The 26,138-nt window shown below is 38.6% G+C and overlaps 1 protein-coding gene across 3 annotated transcripts in view; it reads right to left on the bottom strand.

Moving 5' to 3' along the window:
• Positions 1 to 26,138, bottom strand: part of ZFYVE9 (zinc finger FYVE-type containing 9) — a 137,808-nt gene that overhangs the window by 6,002 nt on the left and 105,668 nt on the right. For all 3 annotated transcript variants that reach the window (XM_011284987.4, XM_011284988.4, XM_011284989.4), the window contains 3 exons: positions 7,576 to 7,726; positions 5,016 to 5,096; positions 2,195 to 2,357 (listed from right to left, as the gene is read on the bottom strand). In XM_011284987.4, the coding sequence (XP_011283289.2) occupies positions 2,195 to 2,357; positions 5,016 to 5,096; positions 7,576 to 7,726 (395 nt within the window). The remainder of the gene's footprint in view (positions 1 to 2,194; positions 2,358 to 5,015; positions 5,097 to 7,575; positions 7,727 to 26,138) is intronic.

Raw genomic sequence — 26,138 nt, 5'->3', positions numbered from 1 at the left:
AACAACACTGAATTTAATTTCTAACTCATGACATGATGTCAAAAAGGGCCACTCTTAGTTGATTAGTACTCTTTTAGAGAGGATACCCAGACACTGAGGGACAAGCTGGAAACTATTCAATTTATACACTACAAACTAAACCCCTGAATTTGACAGTCCTCCCTAACTAGTTCTTGTCCTGTTTTCTAAGATGCTGCCACTGGCACTTGTAGGAAGGGGCAACCTGCTTGTTATCAGTTACTGATACCTATGGCATCAGATTTTCAGGTAATCATTTTTTTCATCCTGATAACCATGTTCATTTCCAACTAAACACAAATTGATTTCGAAATTAAGATTTCCAATGAAGTATGGGAAGATAGAGGACTATTTGTAAAATAAGCAAATATACTCACCGATTTTTGTTTAATAACATAAGCTTTAAAAGATTCTTTAAAAATCGGGTGTGCCATGTTGTCTATGCCCTCAATCTGCCTCTGCTCCTGCTATTCCCTCAGACTGGAATGCCCACTCTGCCACAGCTATGTGGCAAATACCTACTCATCTTACCAGATTCAGATCAATCAGCGGCCATTTCTCTATGTAAGTCTTCTTGAATACCCTACCACCTCTACCAAGCTTCCTCTTTTCTTTCTTATCTTCACTGTGTTCCTACAGAGTTTTCTATGAGCATCTTCCATACTTTGATGCACTTATTTGTAACGATCTTCAAAATAGGACTGAACCACTTATCGGCAGGGAGTGTGTGGAATTCATTTTTGTATTTCTAGAGACCTACACATAGAATTATTGCCTATAGGAGGCAATGAAGGAATGAAAAGGGATGGATGAATGGATAAAAGAAAGCTTAATACAATGATGTATAATATAGTCATTATTTTTTAAGCACCTACTAGATGCCTCACAGTGTTTTAGGTTCTGGTGATATAGCTATAAATAAACCAGATAAAAATCCCTGCCATTATGAAGTTTATAGTCCAGGAGCAATATAATAAGTAAAAGTATATTTTATGTTAGAGAATTATAAGTTCTCTTGAGAAATGTAATGCAAGGAAGGAGGATAGGAAGTACCGGGGGTGGGAGAGAAGAAATATGTATGGGAGGGTTATAATTTAGATAGGTTGGCCAAGGGAAGGCCTTACTGAGAAAACACATTTTAGAAAAAACTTGAAGGTAGTGAGGGGGTGATTCATTTGGCTATCTTGTATCGAAGGCCAGAGTACAAGGTGAAAGAATAGTAAGAGCAAACGCCAGAGGGCAGAAGTAGAGTTGACGCGTTCAGGCAAGAAGGAAGGTGTTGCTTCTGTGAAGTAAAAGGGTGGACAGGTTGTGTGAGGCCTTAGACACTTTGGCTTTTATGCAGAATGATACCGGAAGCTAATGGTGGGTTCTGAGCAGAGAAATGACATTACTCTGGCTGCTGTACTGGAAACAGATTAGGTTAGGGGGCAGGAGGAGTTCAAGACTAGAAACAAGCAAGCCACGTCAAAGGCTCCTACAATAATCCAGACCAAATGACGGTGGCCTGAACCAGGATGGTGGCAGTAGAGGTAGTGAGAAGTAGTACGATTCTGGACATATGCTGAAGCAAAATATAACAGGATATATCAAATATATACTATAAAATATAACAATGCCAGGATTTGCTGTTGAGTTAGGTACAGGGTGTGAGAGAAAAAGAAGTGTCAAAGGTGACTCCAAAGTGTTGGCTTGAGCCCTCAGAGTAGAGCGGGCCTGTAATGGGAAAGAGCGCAGGACTGGAAGCCCCAGGAGGTGGTTTTAGGTCCCAGCCCCGCCACTTCCTTGCTTTGTGGAGTCATTTAGCCTTTTGGTGCTTGTTTACTCATCTATAATATGGGGAAAACAAGGCTAGTTATTATAGCAAATGAAACAATGTTGGCAAAAGGGCTTTCTTTATAAAACCAGAAAGGGCTTCGGTATTACTATTATCTCAATAACTTCAGAGGCCTGTTTTGTTTCATCAATTCCTTCCCTCCTCCCCTCTTCAAAAACAGGCAGAGAAACTCCTTCAGAAACTAAGCCAAGAAACTAGAAATTGAAAATCTTATCTTATATATACACAACAGTCCTTTATCTTTGGGCGTTCAGTAAAGTTATAAATACCAGTGTAGACAAAGCCCAGAGCCCAAACCATAACTAAATGCCCCAAGGGGGAAAGGGAGGAAACATTTACCCTTTGTTGACGTTCTTGTCATCATCCACCCACTGGATGTAGATGTGCTCCTGGGGGTCCTCGGCATCTGCCTTGCCACAGGTGATGGTGAAGTCCTTCATCTCTCGCAGTGCCTGCCTCAAAGCATCCATGTTCTCTGCTGTGATCTGGACCATAACGCCATCTGAGAATCAGCACCAAGATAATACAGATGGAAACAACGCAAAGCCAGGGAGGGGGCAGATGAATCATAGTGCCTGGCAGCTAGCAAATCCCTCTAGGATTATATGTAAAACTTTGCTCTGCTCTCTAAAGCTGACAGATAGAAAGAGGTTTTGTTCTTTGAGCTGAACTTCTTACTTTTCAAAGTGCTATGAGAAGCAAATGCCAAGATCGCTTCTGCCTAAAACACTTGCCTGCCGGTTTCACTTCAGACACAGCTTGAGTTCTCCTGAGACTGCTCAAGGGGAGATTTACACATGGTCACATCCCTCTTTTGGACTGACAGAACATTTTGTTCCTGTTCTCACTCTTGCGTTTATCATGCTCTAACCATATTTCTGTGTTTGCACCTCTGTCTCTCTCACCTCACTATGATTTCCTGGCATACAGTAAATGCCCAGGAAATGTTTGTTAAATAAATCACTGAATAAACAACAGTGGTGCGAGAAGCGATAAATCCATGTATTGGCTAGCAACAGGGCAAACCTACCACATGTGCTTCACATGGGCCACCATGTAGCCAACACATGGTAACTATTTGGGGGCTGCTACCTACCCAAGTCAAAGGCAGACACCGAAATTCAGTGTGAAAGTTGTCACATGTGGAGCAACTGCCCTGCTTCACTGACACAAAATTTTGTCAACTAAGATAATTTCTAAAAAGCTTCATAAAAATTTCCTAGCAGCTAATTGCTCAACTGACACACAGAGTGAAATACAAGAACTAAAAATTTCCTAATCCAAAGATATAGACGTAACTTTTAAACACATCGCATTTGTAAGGATCTGTGTCCATTCAAATGATCATTTCCACAACATTTAAAAGGTGTTTTTTAATCATCTTGTCAAGACACATTTTGAATGTAGTCAATACTTGATCACATAGGTATTAATTAGTCACTTAAGACCAAATGATTATTTAACTCCTAGATTTCTTTTAATTTTTTTTTTTCAACGTTTTATTTTTATTTTTGGGACAGAGAGAGACAGAGCATGAACGGGGGAGGGGCAGAGAGAGAGGGAGACACAGAATCGGAAACAGGCTCCAGGCTCTGAGCCATCAGCCCAGAGCCCGACGTGGGGCTCGAACTCACGGACCGCGAGATCGTGACCTGGCTGAAGTCAGACGCTTAACCGACTGCGCCACCCAGGCGCCCCATTCCTAGATTTCTTAACTTTTTAACAGCATGCTTCTACTTGCTGGTCAAAGTTGTGAAATTTAGTTGTAAAATAGTAATGTACTTTGCTCTTCACTTGCTTTTTTATTAAGCTTACCAGTAAAGGAAGTCAAAGCCAGTATCTATTAACATATGTAAGATGGTCTATGTATTTCAGTTAACACACTGGACTCCACCCCCAGGAAGGACTGCTCTTAGGGGCTGGAGTTAGGCTACTTCGGCAATGAAAACATGCCATATGTGGCAGACTGTCCTTTCCAAAAGTGACCACGATATCTCCGACCTCACGTGCTTTCTCACAATGCTTCCCAATTCCCCATTAAGAAATGGAGTCTAATTCTTCTCCCCTTGAATCTGGGAAGGTCTATGACTATTTCCAACACTAGAGTATGGCGGAAGTGATACGGTGTGATTTCCAAGACTGGGTCATAAGAAGCAACATGGCTTCTGCCCTTTGCTAGACGTGTGGCTGGAGTTAGAAGTCCAGCTACCCCCAAGGCTGCCATGGCATGCTAAGAGTCAAAGTGTGAGTACTCCAGTCACCACTCTAGTCTTTAAATCATCCCACGGCCCTAGACATGGGAATAAATAAACCTTCAGACAGTTCTAGCTCCCAGCCATCAAGTCATCCCAACCAAGGCCCTGGACATACAGTCAAGCCGTCCCTGCATTACCCTGTCAAGATTTCTGACCCAGAGCAATCGGTGAGCATGGTAAAATAATTGTTTCAAGCCATTAAGATCTGGGTTTATTTGTTATGCAACAAGAGTAACCAGATCAAAATATAGGAAGAATCAACTGATAAAGAAAATACACAGTATGCTCATCAGCCTTTCATTAACTCTCATTTAATAAGCTTTTTTCAGGATATGTGTCATGTCTAATCTAATTATAGGAAACCAGCAGCAAGCACATACCATTCTGCACCCCAAATAATGAATGCACATTCCTGTGAGTTAAGCCAGACTGAACTTCATCTACATGTTTACAGATATGAGCCCAGTGATATATTTGAACTCAGACTATGTCCCCTTGGGTACCCTCTCCCAGAGCTCTGAAAGGCCATCTCTTAATTTTTCTGTCACTGTCCCATGAGATCTGTACCACTTACTTCCTTCTTTAGAGACCTAAGTACCTATATGACAGCATTAATTAGCTGAAGAGTAAGATGCTATTGGATACATAATAGGAGTAAGAAGTCTACCGTAAAAGTGTTATGGTTTCACTTAACATCCCTTGTTTTTTATTTTTTTTAAACTTTTATTATTATTGTTATTTTTTATGTAAGCTCTATGCCCAACATGGGGCTTGAACTTACGACTGGAGATCAAGAGTCGCATCCTCTACCAACTGAGCCAGCCAGGTACCCCAACGTCCCTTGCTTTTTAAGTTGTATAATTAGGCCTGAACTAAACACAGGCAATAAATAACTTATTCTTTACCTTCCACAATACTGGACTTGGCAAGATATCCGGAAGAAGATTTCAGAGCACCACTGAACACAAAGAAACTGGCACCAGTCACTAAAATAGTAATATAAATAGTTTAGTAAAGATAGGCCCTGAGATCAAAAGACTCAGAACAATACTGAAATATTTGGTAGTTGGTAACCCCAACCATCATCATACAGAAAACAAAAAACAACGACTCTATACACCACAATATACAAGTAATCAATAATTCTGATGCTTTGGGAATGAAGTTTTAAGATACACTCCCCATTTCGTTTTCCTCTCCCTCCAATCAAGAATTAAAGAATCTTACAAGCAAAGGAATCTTAGTGGTCCAGTCTAGGACTCGGCAAACTACAGCCTGTTTGGCCTGCAGCCTGTTTTTGAAAATAAAATTTTATTGGAACACAGCCATTTCTACTCACTTACATATTGTCTATGGCAGTGCCTGAAGTATATCAGAGTTGAGTAATTGGGGACAAAGACCACAGGCTTGCAATACCTAATATATCACCTAGCCATTCACAGAAAAGTGATGGCTGATCTAATACCTTTATTTTTCAGATAAAATATATTTTGAAGATAGAGATATGGTTGGCAACCATTTTATTTATGAGTGGATTTCTTTTAAAAAATATATAATAAATAAATAAATACCTATTGAAAAGACCAACACATTACCATTACCTCTTCATGAAAAAAAGAATATTTAATTACATTTAGCTTTAAGAAAATTTCACTATGCTCCTCCATATCATTTTTTAAGATTTAAAAAAAATTATTTACGTATTTATTTACTTGGAGAGAGTACGCATATACAAACAGGGGAGAGGGAAGGAGGGAGGGAAGGAGAGAGAGAACCCTAAGCAGGCAGAGCTCAATGTGGGGCCTGATTCCATGATACTGGGATCATGAACTGAGTTGAAATCAAGAGTTGGACGCTAAACTGACTGTGCCACCCAGATGCCCCAAGATTTTATTTTTTTTTATAGTAATCTCCACACCCAACGTGGGGCTCGAACTTAGAACCCCAAGATCAAGAGCTGCATAGCTCCACCAACTGAGCCAGCCAGGAGCCTCTATGTTCCTCCACATCTTAAATTGGACTAAGCTAATCCACCTTTCTGCCCATTGGCCCTGCAATATCTCTAACAGGTAAACATCCAGGCTTTGTCAAAGATTTCTAGTGACAAGGAGCCCACAATGGCACTAGGCAGCCCCTTCTACTTCTGGATAACTCTCAGCCTTACAGAATGTGCTCTCAAACTGAGTCTAGACCTAGATCCTTTTAACTCTCACCCAGTAGTGCTGGTTCTGGCCTTTTGTAGCTATAGAGAATAAGCTGGATGTTATTTCCACACACTGGAAAACCTTAAAAATAGAGACAGCTATTTTTCACCCTCTGCCAATCTATACTTTTCCAGATTACATATTCATACTATATTCAAAAGGTCTTCTTTTGACCTAGTTTCCAGATTTTTCACAGGTCTTGAACCATCCTTAGAAGAACCTGCAGTTTTATCAATGGATATCATCAATTACATTAATGATATCCAGAACTTATTTCAAATATTCCAGGTGTGATCTAACAGAGAGCATTGTGGATTTATCACCTACCTGATTTTGGATATATGTTGAATATACATGTGACAAAGACCTTTTATGCTTTTACTAAACAATTGATTTATAAAATATATTGGACAGTGACCTATGTCACTGTCAACTAGAGAAGTGTTTCATAAGGCATACTAAAGAAAGTTAGTTATGGAAGATGTTCTGAGGAAAAACCAGATTCATGGTCAACTAAATTTGCAAAGGGCCAGGCACTATCTTCCTTTTGGAAAAACGCAAATCGTATCACCTTGTTAAAGGCTCTGAAAAGTCCTATAGTAAAGAAATCTGTTTAAACATGTAACCTAGGAATATCAGTTAAATGTACTAATAAGCAAGACTTTCATTTATGTGAGTACTTTTTAACACCCTAGAACCTGATAAGACATCTTAAGAAATGCCACCTTAAACAGTGCTTCTTATATTTCAATGTGCATTTAACACAGGGACCTTATTAAAATGCAAATTGTAATTTAGCAGATCTTGGGTACAGATCCTTCATTTCTAACAATCTCCTAAGTGATGAGCCCACATTATGAGTGCCACTGAACCAAGAAGCCTTCTTTCAGAGTTCAGTCAACCTATTAATTAACATTCTTTAGATATGGTCATCCAACAAGTTTCAAACCTACCTAAGTATACTCTCACTAAGGGGCCTAGTCTTCCTACTTTCAAATACCAGTTCTGGCCATGACAATATCCCGATGCAGAATTTTCAACATGTTCTCCTCAATATTAGAGATTCCATGTGCAACTTTGAGTCTGGCTATTTGGGGAGTCAACATAATCTTGGAAAATAAGGATGGAGAGGTTAAATTCATCAAAGTGAATTTAAAAATTCACCTCGCTAGAAAGTGAGAGTTATGGGGCTGAGATATCCAACTTCCCATGTCCAGTACAACTTTATATTCTTACCATGTCAATCACCTCAAATACTCACCCTTTCTGGGCTGATTGTGAATACTGATAGCCTGGGTCTGATAGTTTCCATCATCATTCTGTACACACACCAGATGAGAGTCTGCCTTCTCATTGAAGCAGGCACCTCCTGCCAGGACATGTTCATTGGACTTGTTCATGGCTTTCATCATCTGTAATCAAATGCAAGATTAACTTTCTTATTCTGCCAAAAATGGGCACTTTTGGGGGTCTCACACAGCACAACTCTTTTACCTTCTCAAAGGCAAAAAAACCAATATTATTATCTATTAAAATGACAAAGAGGCTACTAAATAATGAAAACAAAGTGAACATCAGTCACCATTAATAAAAAAAAAATCGGGGTGCCTGAGTGGCTCAGCTGAGCATCCGACTTCGCTCAGGTCATGATCTCACGGCCAGTGAGTTCGAGCCCCGCGTCGGGCTCTGTGCTGATAGCTCAGAGCCTGGAGCCTGTTTCAGATTCTGTGTCTCCCTCTCTCTCTGACCCTCCCCCGTTCATACTCTGTCTCTCTCTCTGTCTCAAAAATAAATAAATGTTAAAAAAAATTTTTTTTAATAAAAAATAAAAAATAAAAAAAAATCAACATATAGGGGCACTTGGGTGGCTCAGTCAGTTAAGCATCCGATTTTGGCTTAGGTCATGATCTCATGGTTCATGGATTTGAGCCCCACGTCAGACTCTGTGCTGACAGCTCAGGGACAGGAGCCTGCTTTGGATTCTGTGTCTCCCTCTCTCTCTCCCCCTCCCCACTCCTCGTGCTCTGTCTCTCTCAAAAATAAATAAACATTGAAAAAAAAAAGAAATCAACATATACAAAAATTCTCTTTACACTTTATAGGTGATTTATATTATAACCTAAATAAGCATAAGACATATTTGCATTCTTTTTTTTTTTTTTTTGGCCCTTTTGTTGCTGTACTGAACTCAAGTAACATTAGTTCAGTTAATTACAGTAATTCCTCCTACCCACTAGATTCTCTGAGGACATATTCACTGAAATTCTAAGTCAAAAGAATGTCCCATATGTAAGTGCATCTGCCTTATTTTTTCATATTTGCACAAAGGAGTGAGGGTTTTCCTCTAGAAATATACTCCATTGTTTCTTAGTTTTACTAACTTGTTTGAAATCTTCTAAGAAATCACTAATATGTTGCTTTGTTCTTTTTTTTTTTCTTTCAAGTTTTTGTTTAAATTCCAGTTTGTTAATATATAGTGTAATATTAGTTTCAGGAGAATTTAGTGATTTATCACTACAGATAACATCCAGTGCTCATCACAACTGCCATCCCTAATGCCCATCACCCATCTAGTCCATCCTCTTCCCACCTCCCTCCATCAATCCTCAGTTTGTTCTCTATTGTTAAGAGTCTGTTTTATGGTTTGCCTCTTTCTTTTCCCCCCCTCTGTTCATCTGTTTTGTTTTTTAAATTCCACATATATGTGAAATCATATGGTATTTGTCTTTCTCTGACTTATTTTGCTTAGTATAATATTTTCCAGCTCCATCCCACACTATTGCAAATGGCACATTTCATTCTTTTCTTGATGGCTGAAAAATATTCCAACACACCACACACACACACACACACACACACACACACACACACACACTCTCTCTCTCTCTCTCTCTCTCTCTCTCTCTCTCTCTCTCTCTCTCACCTTCTTTATCCATTCATCAGTTGATGGATGTTTGGGCTCTTTCCATAATGTGGCTATGTGTCCCTTCAAATCAGTATTTTTGTATCCTCTGGGTAAATACCTAGTAGTGTAATTGCTGGGTCATAGGGTAGTTCTATTTTTAATTTTTTTGAGAAACTTCCATACTGTTTTCCAGAGTGGCTGCACCAGTTTGCATTCCCACCAACATGGCTGTACCAGTTTGCATTCCCACCAACAGTGCAAGAGGTTCCCCTTTCTTCTCATCCTCACCAACACCTGTTGTCTCCTGTTAGCCATTCTGAAAAGTGTGAGGTAGAATTTCATCATGGTTTTGATTTCTATTTCCCTGATGATGAGTGATGTCGAGCATCTTTTCATGTGTCTATTAGTCTTCTGGATGTCTTCTTTGGAAAAATGTCTTTTCATGCCCTCTGTCCATTTTTTAACTGGATTATTTGTTTTTTGGGTGTTGAGTTTGTTAAGTTCTTTATAGACTTTGGACACCAACCCTTTACCAACTATGTCATTTGCAAATATCTTCTCCCATTCCAAAGGTTGCCTTGTAGTTTTATTGACTGTTTCCTTCACTATGCAGAAACTTTTTATCTTGATGAGGTCCCAATAGTTCATTTTTCTTTTGTTTTCCTTGGCTCCAGCAAAGTGTCTAGTAAGAAGTTGCTCTAGCCAATGTCAAAGAGATTGCTGCCTGTATTCTCCTCTAGCATTTTGATGGTTTCCTGTCTCACCTTCAGGTCTTTCATCCATTTTGAATTTATTTTTCTGTATGGTGTAAGTAAATGGTCCAGTTTCATTCTGCACATTGCTGTCCAGTTTTTCCAATGCCGTTTGTTGAAGAGACTGTCTTTTTTCCCACAGCTAATGTAATCCTCCCTGGGGAAAAACTGAGAGCTTTCCCTCTATGGTCAGGAACAAGACTGGGATGTTCACTATTTAACATAGTAACGGAAGTCCTAGCCTCAGCAATTAGACAAAAAGAAATAAAAGGCATCCAAATCGGCAAAGAAGTCAAACTTTCATTATTTGCAGATGATATGATTTTCTATGAAGAAAACCCAAAGACTCCACCAAAAAAATTGCTAGAGCTAATATAGGAAATCAGTCAAGTCGCAGGATACAAAATCAACATACAAAAATCTGTTGCATTTCTATACATCAATAGTGAAGCAGCAGAAAGAGAAATCAAGGAATTGATCCCATTTACAACTGTACCAAAAACCATAAGATACCTAGGACTAAACCTATCCAAAGAGGCAAAAGATCTGTACTCTGAAAACCATAGAACACTAATGAAAGAAACCGAAGAGGACACAAAGAAATGGAAACACATTCCATGTTCATGGATAGGAAGAACAAATATTGTTTAAATGTCTATGCTACCCAAAACAACCTACATAATTAATGAAATTCCTATCAAAATAACATCATCATTTTTCACAGAGCTAGAACAAACAATCCTAAAATTTCTATAGAACCAGGAAAGATCCCGAATAGCCAAAGTCATCCTGAAAAAGAAAAGCAAAGCTGGAGGCATCATGATTCCAAACTTCAAGCTATATTACAAAGCTGTGGTAATCAATCCAGTATGACACTGGTACAAAAAAAGACACATAGATCAATGGAACAGAATAGAAAACCCATAAATGGCTCCACAACTCTATGGTCAACTAATCTTCAATAAAGCAAGAAAGAAAATCCACCGGAAAAAGGACAGTCTTTTTAACAAATGCTTTGTTCTGATCACAAGATTTAAGATAGTAATTCTGCACCTAACCTGAAAAAACTCACAGGCCACCATTTTGTATATAGTAAACAAATCTGAACTTAACATTATCTTGGTGCTAAACTCTGGCTTCTGGTTGAAATAGGATAGCGATAATTTGTTTTTTAGTTCCCTTTTTTCCTTCATGCCATGCCATTTGTCCGCCTTTGCAGTCCAATCCTTTAATGGCTTTAATCTTTCAAAAATCTAGTCCAAAACTTTTGTTTTACTCCCCTCTTCCTCTTATATTACAAACTGCAGTACTAAGTGTGAAAAATACCAGATGAGTGTTCTGATACCTTTTTATATTCTTGTATCATTACACTCAAAACAAAATAATGTGAGATGAAATTCACATACATAAAATTAACCATTTCAAAGTTGAACAATTCAGGGCCATTTAATACATTCACAATGGTGTGCAACAGTAACCTTTATCTAGTTCCAAAACATATCAATCACTCCAAAGTAAAAACGTTCCTCTAACCTGTTTCTCCCAATCCTAACCACCAACCTGCATTCTCTGTGCATTTATTCTGGACATTTTACACAAACGGGTCCATATAATATGTGACCATCGTGTCTGGCTTCTTTCACTTTTTAATTTTTTTTAAACATTTATTTATTTTTGAGAAAGAGAGCAAGCAGGGAAGGGGCAGAGAGATGGAGACACAGAATCTGAAGCAAGCTCCAGGCTCTGAGCTGTCAGCATAGAACCTGATGCGGGGTTCGAACTCATGGAATGTGAGATCGTGACCTGAGCTGAGGTCGGACGCTTAACCGACTGAGCCACCCAGGCGCCCCTGGCTTCTTTCACTTTAACATAATGTTTTAGAAGCTCATCCATGGTGTAGCATGTATCATACTTCACTTCATTTTATGGCCAAATAACATTCCATTGTGTATGTATATACACACACACCACAATTTGTTTATCCATCCAACCAGGGACATTTGGGCTATAACCACCTTATGGCTACTGTAAATAGTACTACTATAAATGTACGTGTACATATACTTGTGTAACTGTTTTCAATTCTTTGGAATTGCGGGGTCATACAGTAATTCTATGTCTAACTTTCTGAGGAGCTGCCAAACTTTTTCATAGTGGATGAACCATTTTCCACCAGCAACACAAAAGGGTCCCAATTTCTCTACATCCTTGCTGGCGCTTGTTATTTTCTGTTGTTGTTTTATAGCCATCCTAGTAGGTGTGAAGCAGTGCCTCACTGTGGTTTTGATTTGCATTTCCCTAATGACTAATGATGTTAAGCATCTTTTTATTTGCTTGTTGTATCTTCTTTGGAGAAATGTCTATTCAAGTCCTATGCCCATTTTTAAAAGATATACAGTGTTTTATTAGTTTCAGGTGTACAATTTAGTGATTCAACAATTCCGTACATCACCCAGTGCTCATCACAACAAGTGTTCTCCTTAATCCCCACCACCTATGTAACCCATGCGTCCATCCTCCTCCCCTCTGGTAACCATCAGTTTGTTCTCCATAGTTAAGGGTCCGTTTCTTTCTTTTTTTTTTTTTTAATGTTTTATTTATTTTTGAGACAGATGGAGACAGAGCATGAGCAGGGGAGGGGCAAAGACAGAGGGAGACACAGAATCCGAAGCAGGCTCCAGGCTCTGAGCTGTCAGCACAGAGCCCAACGCGGGGCTCAAACTCACAAATTGCGAGATCATGACCTGAGCCAAAGTCGGACGCTTAACCGACTGAGCCACCCAGGCGCCCCATAGTTAAGGGTCTGTTTCTTGATTTGTTTCTTTTCTTCCCCCTTGCTCATTTGTTTTGTTTCTTAAATTCCACATGAGTGAAATCACACTGCATTTGTCTTTCTCTGACTTATTTTGCTTAGCATTATATTCTCTAGCTCCATCCATGTCCTTGCAAATGACAAGATTTCATTCGTTTTTAAGGATGAGAAATATTCCACTGTAGTATATATATACCACTCTTCTTTATCCATTCATCAGTCGATAGACATCTGGACTCTTTCCATACTTTGGATATTGTAAATAATGCTGCTATAAACATAGGGTGCATGTATCCCTTTGAATTCATGTTTTTTTTTATTTGGGTAAATACCCAGTAGTGCAATTGCTGGACCATAGGGTAGTTCTATTTTTAACTTTTTAGGAACCTCCACACTGTTTTCCACAGTGGCTGTTATTCTAACAGGTATGAGGTATGAGGTAACAGGTATGAGGTCATCCTTCACTGTAGTTTTGATTTGCATTTCCCTTATGGTAAGTGATGAAGAGCTTTACATGCGTCTGTTGGCCATCTATATGTGTTATTTGGAGAAACGTCTGTTCATGTCTTCAGCCCATTTTTAATTGGATTGTTTCTTGGGTGTTGAGTTTTACAAGTTCTTTGTATATTTTGGATTCTAACTCTTTATCAGATATGTCATTTGCAAATATCTTCTCCAATTTTGTAGGCTGCCTTTTAGTTTTGTTGTTTCCTTTGTTGTACAGAAGCTTTTTATTTTGATGCAGTCTCAATAGTTTATTTTTGCTTTTTGCTTCTCTTGCCTCAGGAAACATATCTAGAAAAAAAAGTTGCCCTTTGCCTTTTTTAATGGGATTGTCTTTTGTTGCTGAGTTAAAAGACTTCTTTATATATTCTCTACATATCAGACCCTTGTCAGATACATGATTTGCAAATATTTTCTCCCATGTGTAGGTTTTCACTTTCATGTTAATGTCCTTCAATACACAAAAGATTTTAATTTTTATTAAGTCCAATCTATTTTTTTTTTTGGTGTGTGTACTATTGGTATATTATTTATTGCTAAATCCAATGTCATGAAAAATTACCCTCATGTTTTTATCAAAGAGCTCCATGGTTTTAGCTCTTATATTTAGGTCACTGATCCACTTTGAGTTAAATTTTGTACACAGTGTGAAGTAGAGGTACACGTTCATTCTTTTATATGTGGAAATCCAGTTGTCCTAGAACATTTGCTAAAGGCTATTCTTTCACCATTAAATGGTCTTGGCACCTTTGTCAAAATCAACTGGCCATAAATGTACAGATTTATTTCTAGATTCTTAAGTCTACATTATTTTGATTACTACAGCCCTGCAGATTTTGAAATTGGAAGAGTAACTACTACAATTTTGTTCTTACACAAGATTATTTTGGCTTTGGAGCCCCTTGCAATTCCAAAAGAATTTGAGTACTGGCTTTTTCTTTTCTGGGAAAAAAAAAAAAGCCATGGGTATTTTGATAGGGATTGCATGGGATCTGTAGAACCACTTTGAATAATACTGACAACTTAACAATATTAAGTCTTCTAATCCATGAACATGAGATGTCTTCCCATTAATTTAGGTTTTCTTCAATTTCTGTCAGAAATGTTTTATACTCTTCAAAGTATAAGTCTTTTACCTCCTTGGTTAAATTTATTCCTAGATCTATACCAATACAATTCTAAGATATCATCATCTCATGACTTTACTTTGTTATGTTTAGAACTCTTGCAAAATTTAGTGTTTTAATATATTATTATATCACCAGAGGCATCCAATAGTAACTGAATATATTCCTCTCACACTGATATTTATCAATCTCACTAATTCAAACCACTTCTGTCAGGGTTTTCCAAAGATTACATTTAAGTCTTTTGCAAACAGGGTAAAAGTCAGCAGGAAGATTCCTACTTAGCAAAGTCAACTCATAGACTAATTTAGGCTCTTACTTACAATTTATATTTGTATCACATGAAAGAAACTGATATAATCACATATAGCAATTTTTTTTTAATTTTTTTTCAATGTTTTTATTTATTTTTGGGACAGAGAGAGACAGAGCATGAACGGGGGAGGGGCAGAGAGAGAGGGAGACACAGAATCGGAAACAGGCTCCAGGCTCTGAGCCATCAGCCCAGAGCCCGACGCGGGGCTCGAACTCACAGACCGCGAGATCGTGACCTGGCTGAAGTCGGACGCTTAACCGACTGCGCCACCCAGGCGCCCCTAGCAATTTTTTTTTAAGTAAACTTTATCCCCAACGTAGGGCTCAAACTCACGACCCTAAGATAAAGAGTCACATGCTATACCGACTAAGCCAGCCAGGCACCCCCATATACAGAAATTTTAAAGAATGTTTTTATCTATTATTTCTTCCAAATCATTAGGCTAAAGTGGTTTCTAACTTTGTCTATACTAAGCAGATTAATATTCTCAATTCAGACATTCTAAATAAATTAGCTACCCTCTAAGAAATCATTTCCTTAGATATCAATTTCAAGCCCAATGAGATAAACAAACTTCATTTCTTTATAAAGGAATACTTTTACTTTCTTAAAATCATGTGCATTTACACCAAGAGAAGAGTTTCCTAAGTATTTAAAGGACTTTGCTGACCATAAAATAAACTTAACATTTGTCATATAAAGTTATCAACACTCAACTTTCTAGTTGTGCTATTTCTCTGTTCTATCAATTCAAATTCTGTAGTATCTCCTATATCTATCCTTATCTTCACCAGAATTCAAGATCTAACTACCTCTATTCTGGACATAATAATAACCTTACACCTGGTTTTTCTGCAGTCTTTTTCAATTCTGATTCATTCCACACAATGTTTCCAAATTTACCAAAACACAGTTCTGATGATATCAATCTTTTCTATTGTGTCCTCTCACTCCAAACCAGCTTTCCTGCCTTGCTTCCCTTCCTACCATATCCTTATATGCAGGACTACTTCCTGATGTGCTACCATTTCCCATCTCTGAGCTCTTGCATATGGTATTATTTAGCCTTCCTTTTTATCCCCCATATCCAAGCATCTGAAAAAGTATCCCCCAAAAAAAGGCCTAGTAAAAATACCAATTCCTACATTCAGCCTTCTTTCATTCCAGACACCAATATGACCACTTCCTTCTTTGAACTGCCACAGCACCCTGTATTTCTTATATATTGCATTATCAACATTCAGCTTTGTCTTATGGTTAATAGCAAAGACTGCTATTAACCAGACTCCCTGCATTTCTTGGCTTTGCTACTAACCCCCCGTGTGCCCTGGGGCAAGTTACTTGATTTCCCTGTGTCTCAGTTTCCTCCTCTGTAAAGAGGATAATAAAAGTAACTACTTTATGCAGTTATGAAGATTAAGTAAATTAATATTTATAAAGTGCTTAGAACAGCACCAAGAACATAATAAGTACTGATGAGGTGTTTGTAAATAAAATTTGTATGCTTGTCTCCTCCACTCTGCTTATAAAATTGTAAAGCAACCTAAAAATCAGTAGCAGGTAATTCAACCAAGTACCTCTTATGAGATAATAGGATTCAGACCCTTCCTAAGAGCTCACAGCTAGTGAAATGACATACTGATAAAAGGGAGGGAAACAACTGCGTTGACAATAGTATGTGCAAAATAGCTAACATCTATGCAGTGTCAACCATGAGCCAGGAAATGAGCTAAATGCTATCTGGGTCTTATCTCAAAAGACCATTTTAACATACCAAGTGAAGCAGTACAGAAGCTTTAATCTTCCTGTGTTTCCCACCCCAGATTCTAACCATCCACAAAAATTCTAAGAGCCAGTTAAAAGAATACAGTTCTAGGAATGACTGTGTTGAAGGAATGGGTGAGGAGTTATAACATCGAATCCATCTCTGAATCAACATGCCATGTCCTTTAATTTCCTCTCTGCGATCACATGTTAAAAAATGACAGTTATTTAATCTTTTGATTTAAAGTGGAGACGAATTGTTATGTACAGGAGAAGTTTGTGCAGGCCCTGACGAGCAGCTACAATTTCTATATAATTTGTCTGGCTTGGTATAAGGCCTGCCTACGGTAGATGCTCAATAAATATCTGCTGAATATACAAACTAGTAAATCATATTAAATACGGATGGATTTGGAGTTTGTCTTACTTCTGAAGTTATATTGAGAGTAAATGGTGTTGGCATGATTTAAAAAAATTTTTTTGGTTCACATACAATTGCAGTGTCATATAGATGGGGTATCTAATAAAATAAGGTTTTAACAATTTAATTCTATAATATCAAGCAATTTAAAATAACTTTAGATAGAAAGACACTGCAAAGGCATGGAAAATTTAGGAAAGCACTGCACCAGAGATACAATGAAAAATGAAAGGCATACTCTCTGCCTTCAGAGGGCTCAAGATTCAGAGTAGAAAGGGTTTCATACTCTCTGCTACACAAGTTACATGAGTACAGAAAGCCAAGAAAACAGAAGAAAGAAAGAGTGATACTGTCTGGGGGATAGAGAATTCTAGGAAGGTTCCCTAAATGGTATAATATTTGAATTGGCTTTGAAATCAGGTGCAAAGGAAGAACACTTTGGATAAAGAGAAAGTGTGAGTAAAGGAACAAAAATAGAACTGAGTTGAAAATAGAACTGAAAAGAACACTGAGTTGAGTAATGATGGAATAGTAGAGGAATATCCTTTCCTGAAGATATTCTGGAACAATATAAATGACTATCATTTCCATCAGCTGGAGTTCACTTATGTCCAGAAGCTAGCACCCATGTTGAAGTCCTATGGGTCTACATGTCATCAAATATGAACCTTTGAACCTTCACTCATTCATTCAGCAAATATTTATTGAGCATGTAACCTGTACCAGACACCATGTAAGTTTGTTCAGCAGGTATCTGGTTTGTTCAGTAGGGAACAAATTCCTTCCCTCACAGAACTTACATTTTTGTGTGTAGAGGAGGAAGAAACAAAAACAACTAAGTAAGTAAAATATATGAAATGTTATACACGGATAAAGTGCTATACAGAAAAATAAAACATGGATGCAGGACCAGGAGGGCAGGCAGGTGCCATTTTCAAACAGCATGGTCAGGGGAGGTCTTATTGAAAAGTGAGGGAAACGCCATGGGAATATCTAAGGAAGAACTTCACAGGCATTTAAAACAGCTGGTGCAATGGCCCTGGGGTGGTAGGATGATAGCAGGCCTGGCAGTTTCAAGTAACATTAAGGACAGTGTGGCTGAAGCTGAATGACAGAAAAAAGAGGTGCAAGAAATGAAGCTAGAGAGGCAATGGGTTAAGAAGTACAAATGGTATAGAGGACTGCAGTTTTATTCTGACTAAGATGAAAGATCTTTGGAAGGTTTTAAGGAGAGGACTGATGTGATCTAACTTGGTTTTAACTGGATCAATAGGACTGTTGTACTGAGAATAGAGTGATGGGGGAAAGGGTATTAACAGGAAGACCACTTAGAAGGCTACCACTCAAAACCAGAGCAGAGATGATAACTTAGACCAAGACTAGTCTAAAGATTGAGAGTAGTTGGGTTCTAGACACATCTGGAAGGCAGAGGTGGCAGAATTTCCAGGCAGATTAGACATGAGATATGAAAGAAAGAGGATCAAAAGTTTTGGGCCTGGTTAAGTGGAAGGATGGTAGCGCCATCAACTCAGGGAAGCTGCAAGAAGAGCAAGTTTTGAGGGAAGATCAGGAGATCAGAGTTATACTTGCTAAGCTTGAGGTGCTTATGCAGGCAGAGATGTCAAGTGGGCAGCAAGATACTCAAGCGTACAAAACAGAGGAGGGATTCAGACTGGAGGAAAACATTTGCAAGATATCAGTATAGAGATAGTACTTAAGGCCAGAGGACTGGATACATCATCATGGAAACAGAGAAATAAAATTTACAAAGACCGAGCCCTTGGGTTTTCCAAGATGAGAGATAGGGTCAGATAGAAATTAAACTGTGGGAGATGAGGGGTGCCCTCATCTCGCAAGAAGTCCGAGACTTCTTGTGGTGTTTGAATGTGAGATTAGAGCTGGTGGGAATGGATAAAGAAATTGTGGTTTATATACACAGTGGAATACTACGTGGCAATGAGAAAGAATGAAATATGGCCTTTTGTAGCAACGTGGATGGAACTGGAGAGTGTGATGCTAAGTGAAATAAGCCATACAGAGAAAGACAGATACCATATGGTTTCACTCTTATGTGGATCCTGAGAAACTTAACAGAAACCCATGGGGGAAGGGAAGGAAAAAAAAAAAAAGAGGTTAGAGCGGGAGAGAGCCAAAACATAAGAGACTGTTAAAAACTGAGAACAAACTGAGGGTTGATGGGGGGTGGGAGGGAGGGGAGGATGGGTGATGGGTATTGAGGAGGGCACCTTTTGGGATGAGCACTGGGTGTTGTATGGAAACCAATTTAACAATAAATTTCATGTATTAAAATAAATAAATAAATAAATAAATAAATAAATAAATAAATAAATAGCATGCACTAAAAAAAAAAAAAAAAAAAAAAAACTTAAAAAAAAAAACTCAAAAAAAAAAAATTGCTGGTGGTCACCTAAGGGCCAAAAGTGGCAGCAAAGTTGTGAGTGTGGAGAGACAGGGGTTTGTCTAGAAGCAGAGTGTCCTGCAGCCCTTGTTCACGCCTATCAACAGTCACGCAGAGACATGGAAGAGGGTCTTAGTCTGAGCACAGAAAGGTCAGCAGTGACCTCCTGTTGCAGTCGGTGGAGGTACACTTCCTTTCTTGGGAATCCTTTTATTTTAATTTTTGGTTAAATACTGTCTTCTACATTTAACACTATAAATAGCTATACCAATAGTCAATGGAACACCACCTCCCTTCCCTGCACTATTTTCTTTTTTTTTTTAAAGAAATTATAAGGAATTAGTGTATACTTTTTTTTTTTAATTTTTTTTTTCAACGTTTTTTATTTATTTTTGGGACAGAGAGAGACAGAGCATGAATGGGGGAGGGGCAGAGAGAGAGGGAGACACATAATCAGAAGTAGGCTCCAGGCCCCGAGCCATCAGCCCAGAGCCTGATGCGGGGCTCGAACTCACGGACAATGAGATCGTGACCTGGCTGAAGTCGGACGCTTAACCGACTGCTCCACCCAGGCGCCCCGTCCCTGCACTATTTTCTAGAGCACCTTTCACCAACTCCTTTCATTCTTTGGTTCCCCTTAACTTCTCTTTCTGCTACTTCATTATTAGTGCACAGAAATGTAACAGATTTCTATATATTGATTTTATATCCTGTGGCCTTACTAAATTCATTTATCAGTTCTAGGTTTTTTTGCTGGAGTCTTTAGGGTTTTCTATATGTAGTAACATATCATCTGCAAACAGTGAAAGTTTTCCTTCTTCCTTACTAATTTGGATGCCTTTTATTTCCGTCTCTTGTCTGAATGCTATGGCTAGGACTTCCAGCACCACATTGAATAAACGTGGTGAGAGTGGACATCCTTGTCTTATTCCTGATCTGAGGGGAAAAGCTCTCAGTTTTTTTGCCATTGAGCATGATGTTAACTGTGGGTTTTTTGTATATGGCCTTTATTATGTTGAGGTCCATTCCATCTAAACCCACTCTGTTGAAGGTTTTTAACATGAGTGGATGTTGTACTTTGTCAAATGCTTTTTCCGCATCTATTGAAGTAATCATGTGATTTTTATCCTTTCTCTTATTGATGTTATGCATCATATTTATTGATTTGTGAATACTGAACACCCTTGAATCCCAGGAATAAATCCCACTTGACCATGGTGAATAATTTTTTAAATGTGTTGTTGGATTTGCAACTCCCTTTCTTCTTTTGAAAAGAGGACTATCAGCTCCTCCTTCCCTAAGAGAAAAGAAATGTATTCTTTGAAGCCCAGAAAATAAAACATCCCTCAAACAGATTTTAGGGCCATCTGTTCTTGCTAGTGCTACAATGAACCTTTGAAATTATGCTTTTGTAAGTTCACATTTCTCTGAAGAATATGTGTAGCCTTGAATTAAACCAAAACTCCTATTTTAGTATCTTAGAGTGGGAAGGATTCTCAAGAGGCCATTCAGCCTAATTATACTGCATGGGGAATTGTACAGACATGTGATTTCATGGACTCTTGCATTACAGCACAACCAACATAAATTTCTCTATTCCTTGGTTCTGAGTAAAGAATTAACAAACTTTATTTTGTTTTGCTTGAGACTTTGACATTAGGATAATTCTTTGGCTCTATTCCTCCAGTGACCTGATAATAGGTTGAACATCCACTACATGACTACAAAAAAAAAAGACTGCTTTATTTTTTACAGTTATATTTAAAATTGACAAAACATACATATTTAAAGTGTATAATGTGATGAATTTTTACATGTGTATACCCCCATAAAAACAGCACTTGAAATCACTCTCTATTCTGTCCCATTGATCTATATATGCATATAGATTATTCTACCTTTAAAATAAGCCTTAACATCAGGTAGTGTAAGTCCTTGTATTATGTTCTTTTTTTCAAAGTTGTTTTGGCTGTTCTAGGTTCCTTTTATCTCCATATAAATTTTAGAATCAGCACTTCAATTTCTACAAAAAAAAGCCCTTCTAGCATTTTGATTGGGACTATGTGTCCCAATGGATTAATAGCTATGGATTAATATGCTATGGATTAATATGGGGAGAACTGACATCTTAACAATATTGAATCTTTCAGTCTGTAAAAATATTATCTCTCTTCACTTATTTGGATCTTTAATTTTTCTTAGCAATGTTTTATAGCTTTCAGCGCATAGGTATTGCAGATCTGTCAAATTTATCCCTAAGTGTGTCATATTTTTATGCTATTTGTTTTAAAAATTTTTTGTGCTTATTATTTTTGAGAGAGAGAGAGAGAGAGAGAGAGAGAGAGAGAGAGAGAGAGAGAGAGAGAGAGATAGAGAGAGAGAGAGAGAGAGACAGGGTGAGTGAGGGAGGGGCAGACAGCGAGGGAGACACAGAATCCCAAGCAGGTTCCAGGTTCTGAGTTGTCAGCACAGAGTCGGATGCAGAGCTCAAACCCACAAATTGCAAGGTCATGACTTGAGCTGTGGAGTCAGACGCTTAACCAACTGAGCCACCCAGGTGTCCCTAGTGTATTGTTTTTAAATTTAATTTCTGAGTGTTATTAGTATACAGAAATATGATTGATTTTTACACAAACGTCTTGTTAAACTCACTTATTAGACCTAAGAGCCATTTTGTAAGTTCCTTAGGATTTCCTACCTAGTAGGCAATCATGTTATCTGTTAATAAAGACAATTTTCTTTTTTTCAGTCTGTATTCATCTTATTCTGCTTTCTTGCCTTACTACATTTGCTAGAAGCTCTACTGAAATGTTGAACAGAAAGAAGAGTAGACATCCTCTCCTTGCTCTTTTTATTTTTTTATTTTTTTTTTAACGTTTTATTCATTTTTGAGACAGAGAGAGACAGAGCATGAACGGGGGAGGGGCAGAGAGAGAGGGAGACACAGAATTGGAGCCAGGCTCCAGGCTCTGAGCCATCAGCCCAGAGCCCGACGCGGGGCTCGAACTCACGGACCGCGAGTTCATGACCTGAGCCGAAGTCGGCCGCCCAACCGACTGAGCCACCCAGGCGCCCCTCCTTGCTCTTTTTAAAATATATATATACTTTTTAATGTTTATTTGAGAGAGAGAGCAAGCAGGGGAGGGGCAGAGAGAGGAAAACAGGCTCTGTGCTGACAGCATAAAGCCCAATGTGGGGTTCGAACTCATGAATCATGAGATCTGACCTGAGTCAAAGTCAGAAGCCTAACAGACTGAGCCATCCAGGCCTCCCACCTTGCTCTTAAAGTGGAAGCATTCATTCTGTCACCATTTGATACACTAATTGTATGTTTTTTTGTAGATGTATTTATTAGGTAGTGTAAGTCTCTTCTAATCTCAGACTGCCAAGATATACACACAGACACATCTTGAATGGAAGTAATGCTTTTTCTCCATCATGTGATTTTCTTTTTTTCATCCTAATATGGTGAGTTACAGATTGATTTTTTTTTAAATTTTTTTTTCAACGTTTATTTATTTTTGGGACAGAGAGAGACAGAGCATGAACGGGGGAGGGACAGAGAGAGGGAGACACAGAATCGGAAACAGGCTCCAGGCTCTGAGCCATCAGCCCAGAGCCCGATGTGGGGCTCGAACTCACGGACCGCGAGATCGTGACCTGGCTGAAGTCGGACGCTTAACCAACTGCGCCACCCAGGCGCCCCTGGATTGATTTTTAAGTGTTAAACCAACTTGGCATTCCTGGAATAAATCCCACTTAGTCATGATGTACCTTATTATGACTTTTTGCTTATGTATCACTGGATTGGATTTACTAAAAGTGTGTTGCATTTTTTTTTCAAATTTTTATTTAAATTTCAGTTAGTTAACATATAGTGTAATATTGGTCCCAGGAGAACTCAGTGATTCATCACTTACATACAACACATAGTTCTCATCATAACAAGTGCCCTCCTTAACACTCAGCACCCACTTAGCCCATCCTCCACCCATCTCCCTCCATCAACCTTCAGTTTGTTCTCTATTGTTAAGAGTCTCATTGTTTGCTTCCCTCTCTTTTTTTCCTTCCCATATGTTCATCTGTTTTCTTTAAATTTTTTTAACATTTATTTATTATTGAGAAACAGAGAGAGACAGAGCATGAGCATGCGAGGGGCGGAGAGAGAGGCGGACAGAATCTGAAGCAGGCTCCAGGCTCTGAGCTGTCAGGAGAGCCCAACGTGGGGCTCAAACTCACAAACCATGAGATCATGACCTGAGCCAAAGTTGGACACTTAACCGACTGAGCCACCCAAGTGCCCCATCATTTGTTTTGTTTCTTAAATTTCACATATGAGTGAAATCATATGGTATTTGTAATTCTGACTTATTTCACTTAGCATAATACACTCTAGCTCCATCCACATCATTGCAAATGACAAGATTTAATTCTTTTTGATGGCTGAGTAATATTCCATTGTATATACATGTATACCACTCTTCTCTATCCATTCATCAGATGATGGAAATTTGTACTCTTTCCATACTTTGTTACTGCTTGTTGATAATGCTGCTATAAACATCAGGGTGCATCTGTCCCTTAGAATCAGTATTTTTGTATCCTTTGGGTAAATGTCTAGTAGTGTAATTGCTGGGTCGTAAGGTAGTTCTATTTTTAATTTTTTGAGAAAACTTCCATGCTGTTTTCCAGAGTAGCTGCACCTGTTTGCATTCCCATCAACAGTGCAAGAGGGTTCCCCTCTACTCCTCCTCACCTGTTATCTCCTGTGTTGTTAATTTGAGCCATTCTGAAAAGTGTGAGGTGGAATCTCATCATGGTTTTGATTTCTATTTCCCTGATGATCAGTGATGTTGAGCATCTTTTCACGTGTCTATTAGTCTTCTGGATGTCTTCTTTGGAAAAACGTCTTTTCATGTCCTCTGTCCATTTCTTAACTGGATTTTGCTTTTTGGGTGTTCAGTTTGTTAAGTTCTTTATAGACTTTGGATACTAACCCTTTATCAACTATGTCATTTGCAAATATCTTCTCCCATTTCATAGGCTGCCTTTTAGTTTTGTTGAGTGTTCTTTAGCAGAACAGAAGCTTTTTATCTTGATGAAGCCCCAATAGTTCACTTTTGCTTTTGTTTTCCTTGCCTCTAGCAACATGTCTGGTAAGAAATTGCTCTGGAGGAGGCCAAAGAAGTTGCCGTCTCTGATTTCCTCTAGCATTTTGATGGTTTCCTGTCTCACCTTTAGGTCTTTCATCCATTTTCATTTATTTTTGTATATGGTGTAAGAAAGTGGTCCAGTTTCATTCTTATGCATCTTGCTATCCAGTTTTCCCAAAACCATCTGTTGAAGAGACTTTTTCCAGTGGATATACTCTCTTGCTCTCCTGCTTTCACCTCAAAGATGAGTTGACCATACAGTTGTGGGTCCATTTCTGGATTTTCTATTCTGTTCCATTGATCTATGTGTCTGTTTCTGTACCAGTACCATACTGTCTTGATCACTACAGCTCTATAATATAGCTTGAAGTTTGGAATTGTGATGCCTCCAGCTTTGCTTTTCTTTTTCAGGACTGCTTTGGCTATTCAGGGCCTTTTGTGGTTCTATGCAAATTTTAGGATTGTTCCATCTACCTCTGTGAATAATGCTGGGGAGGGGCGCCTGGGTGGCTCAATTGGTTAAGTGTCCAACTTTAGCTCAGGTCATGATCTCATGGTTCGTGAGTTTGAGCCCAGCATCAGGCTCTGTGCTGACAGTTCAGAACCTGGAGCCTGCTTTGGATTCTGTGTCTTCTGCTCTCTGTGCCCCTTCTCTACTTGTGCTTTCTTTCGAAAAAAAAAAAAAAACAAAACTAAATAAACATTAAAAAAAATTTTTTTAAGAAAGAACAGGGGCGCCTGGGTGGCGTAGTCGGTTAAGCGTCCGACTTCAGCCAGGTCACGATCTCGCGGTCCGTGAGTTCGAGCCCCGTGTCAGGCTCTGGGCTGACGGCTCAGAGCCTGGAGCCTGCTTCCGATTCTGTGTCTCCCTCTCTCTGCCCCTCCCCCGTTCATGCTCTGTCTCTCTCTGTCCCAAAAATAAATAAACGTTGAAAAAAAATTAAAAAAAAAAATAAATATGTAGACTGCGTTGGGTAGTATAGACATTTTAACAATATTTGTTCTTCCAATCCATTAGCATGAAAGGTGTTTGCATTTCTTTTTGTCCTCTTCAGTTTCTTTCATAAGTGCTCTATAGTTTTCAGAGTACAGAGTACAGCCTCTTTGGTTAGGTTTATTCCTAGCTATCTTACGGTTTTTGGTGCAGTTGTAAATGGGATCAATTCCTTGATTTCTCTTTCTGCTGCTTCATTATTGGTGTATAGAAACGCAACAGATTTTTGTATGTTGATTTTGTATCTTGTGACTTGACTGATTTCATGTATCAGCTCTAGCAATGTTTTGGTGGAGTCTTTTGGGTTTTCTACAGAGTATTATGTCATCCGCAAAAAATGAAAGTTTGACTTCTTCCTTGCCCATTTAGATGTCTTTTATTTCTTTTTGGTGTCTGATTGCTAAGGCTAGGACTTTCAGTACTATGTTAAGTAACAATGGTGAGAGTGGGACATCCCTGTCTTGTTCCTGGCCGTAGAGGAAAAGCTCTCAGGTTTTCCCCACTGAGGATATTAGCTATTGGTGTTTCTTATATTGCCTATATGATGTTGAGGTATGCTCCATCTATACCTATTTTGTTGAGGGTTTTCATCAAGAATGGATATTGTGCTTTGTCAAATGCTTCTGTGGTATATCACACTGATTGATTTGTGAATAC

The sequence above is a fragment of the Felis catus genome, chromosome C1 (genome assembly GCF_018350175.1).
Source record: "Felis catus isolate Fca126 chromosome C1, F.catus_Fca126_mat1.0, whole genome shotgun sequence".
Lineage (NCBI taxonomy): Eukaryota > Metazoa > Chordata > Mammalia > Carnivora > Felidae > Felis > Felis catus.
This window is presented reverse-complemented; position numbering and strand designations above follow the sequence as displayed.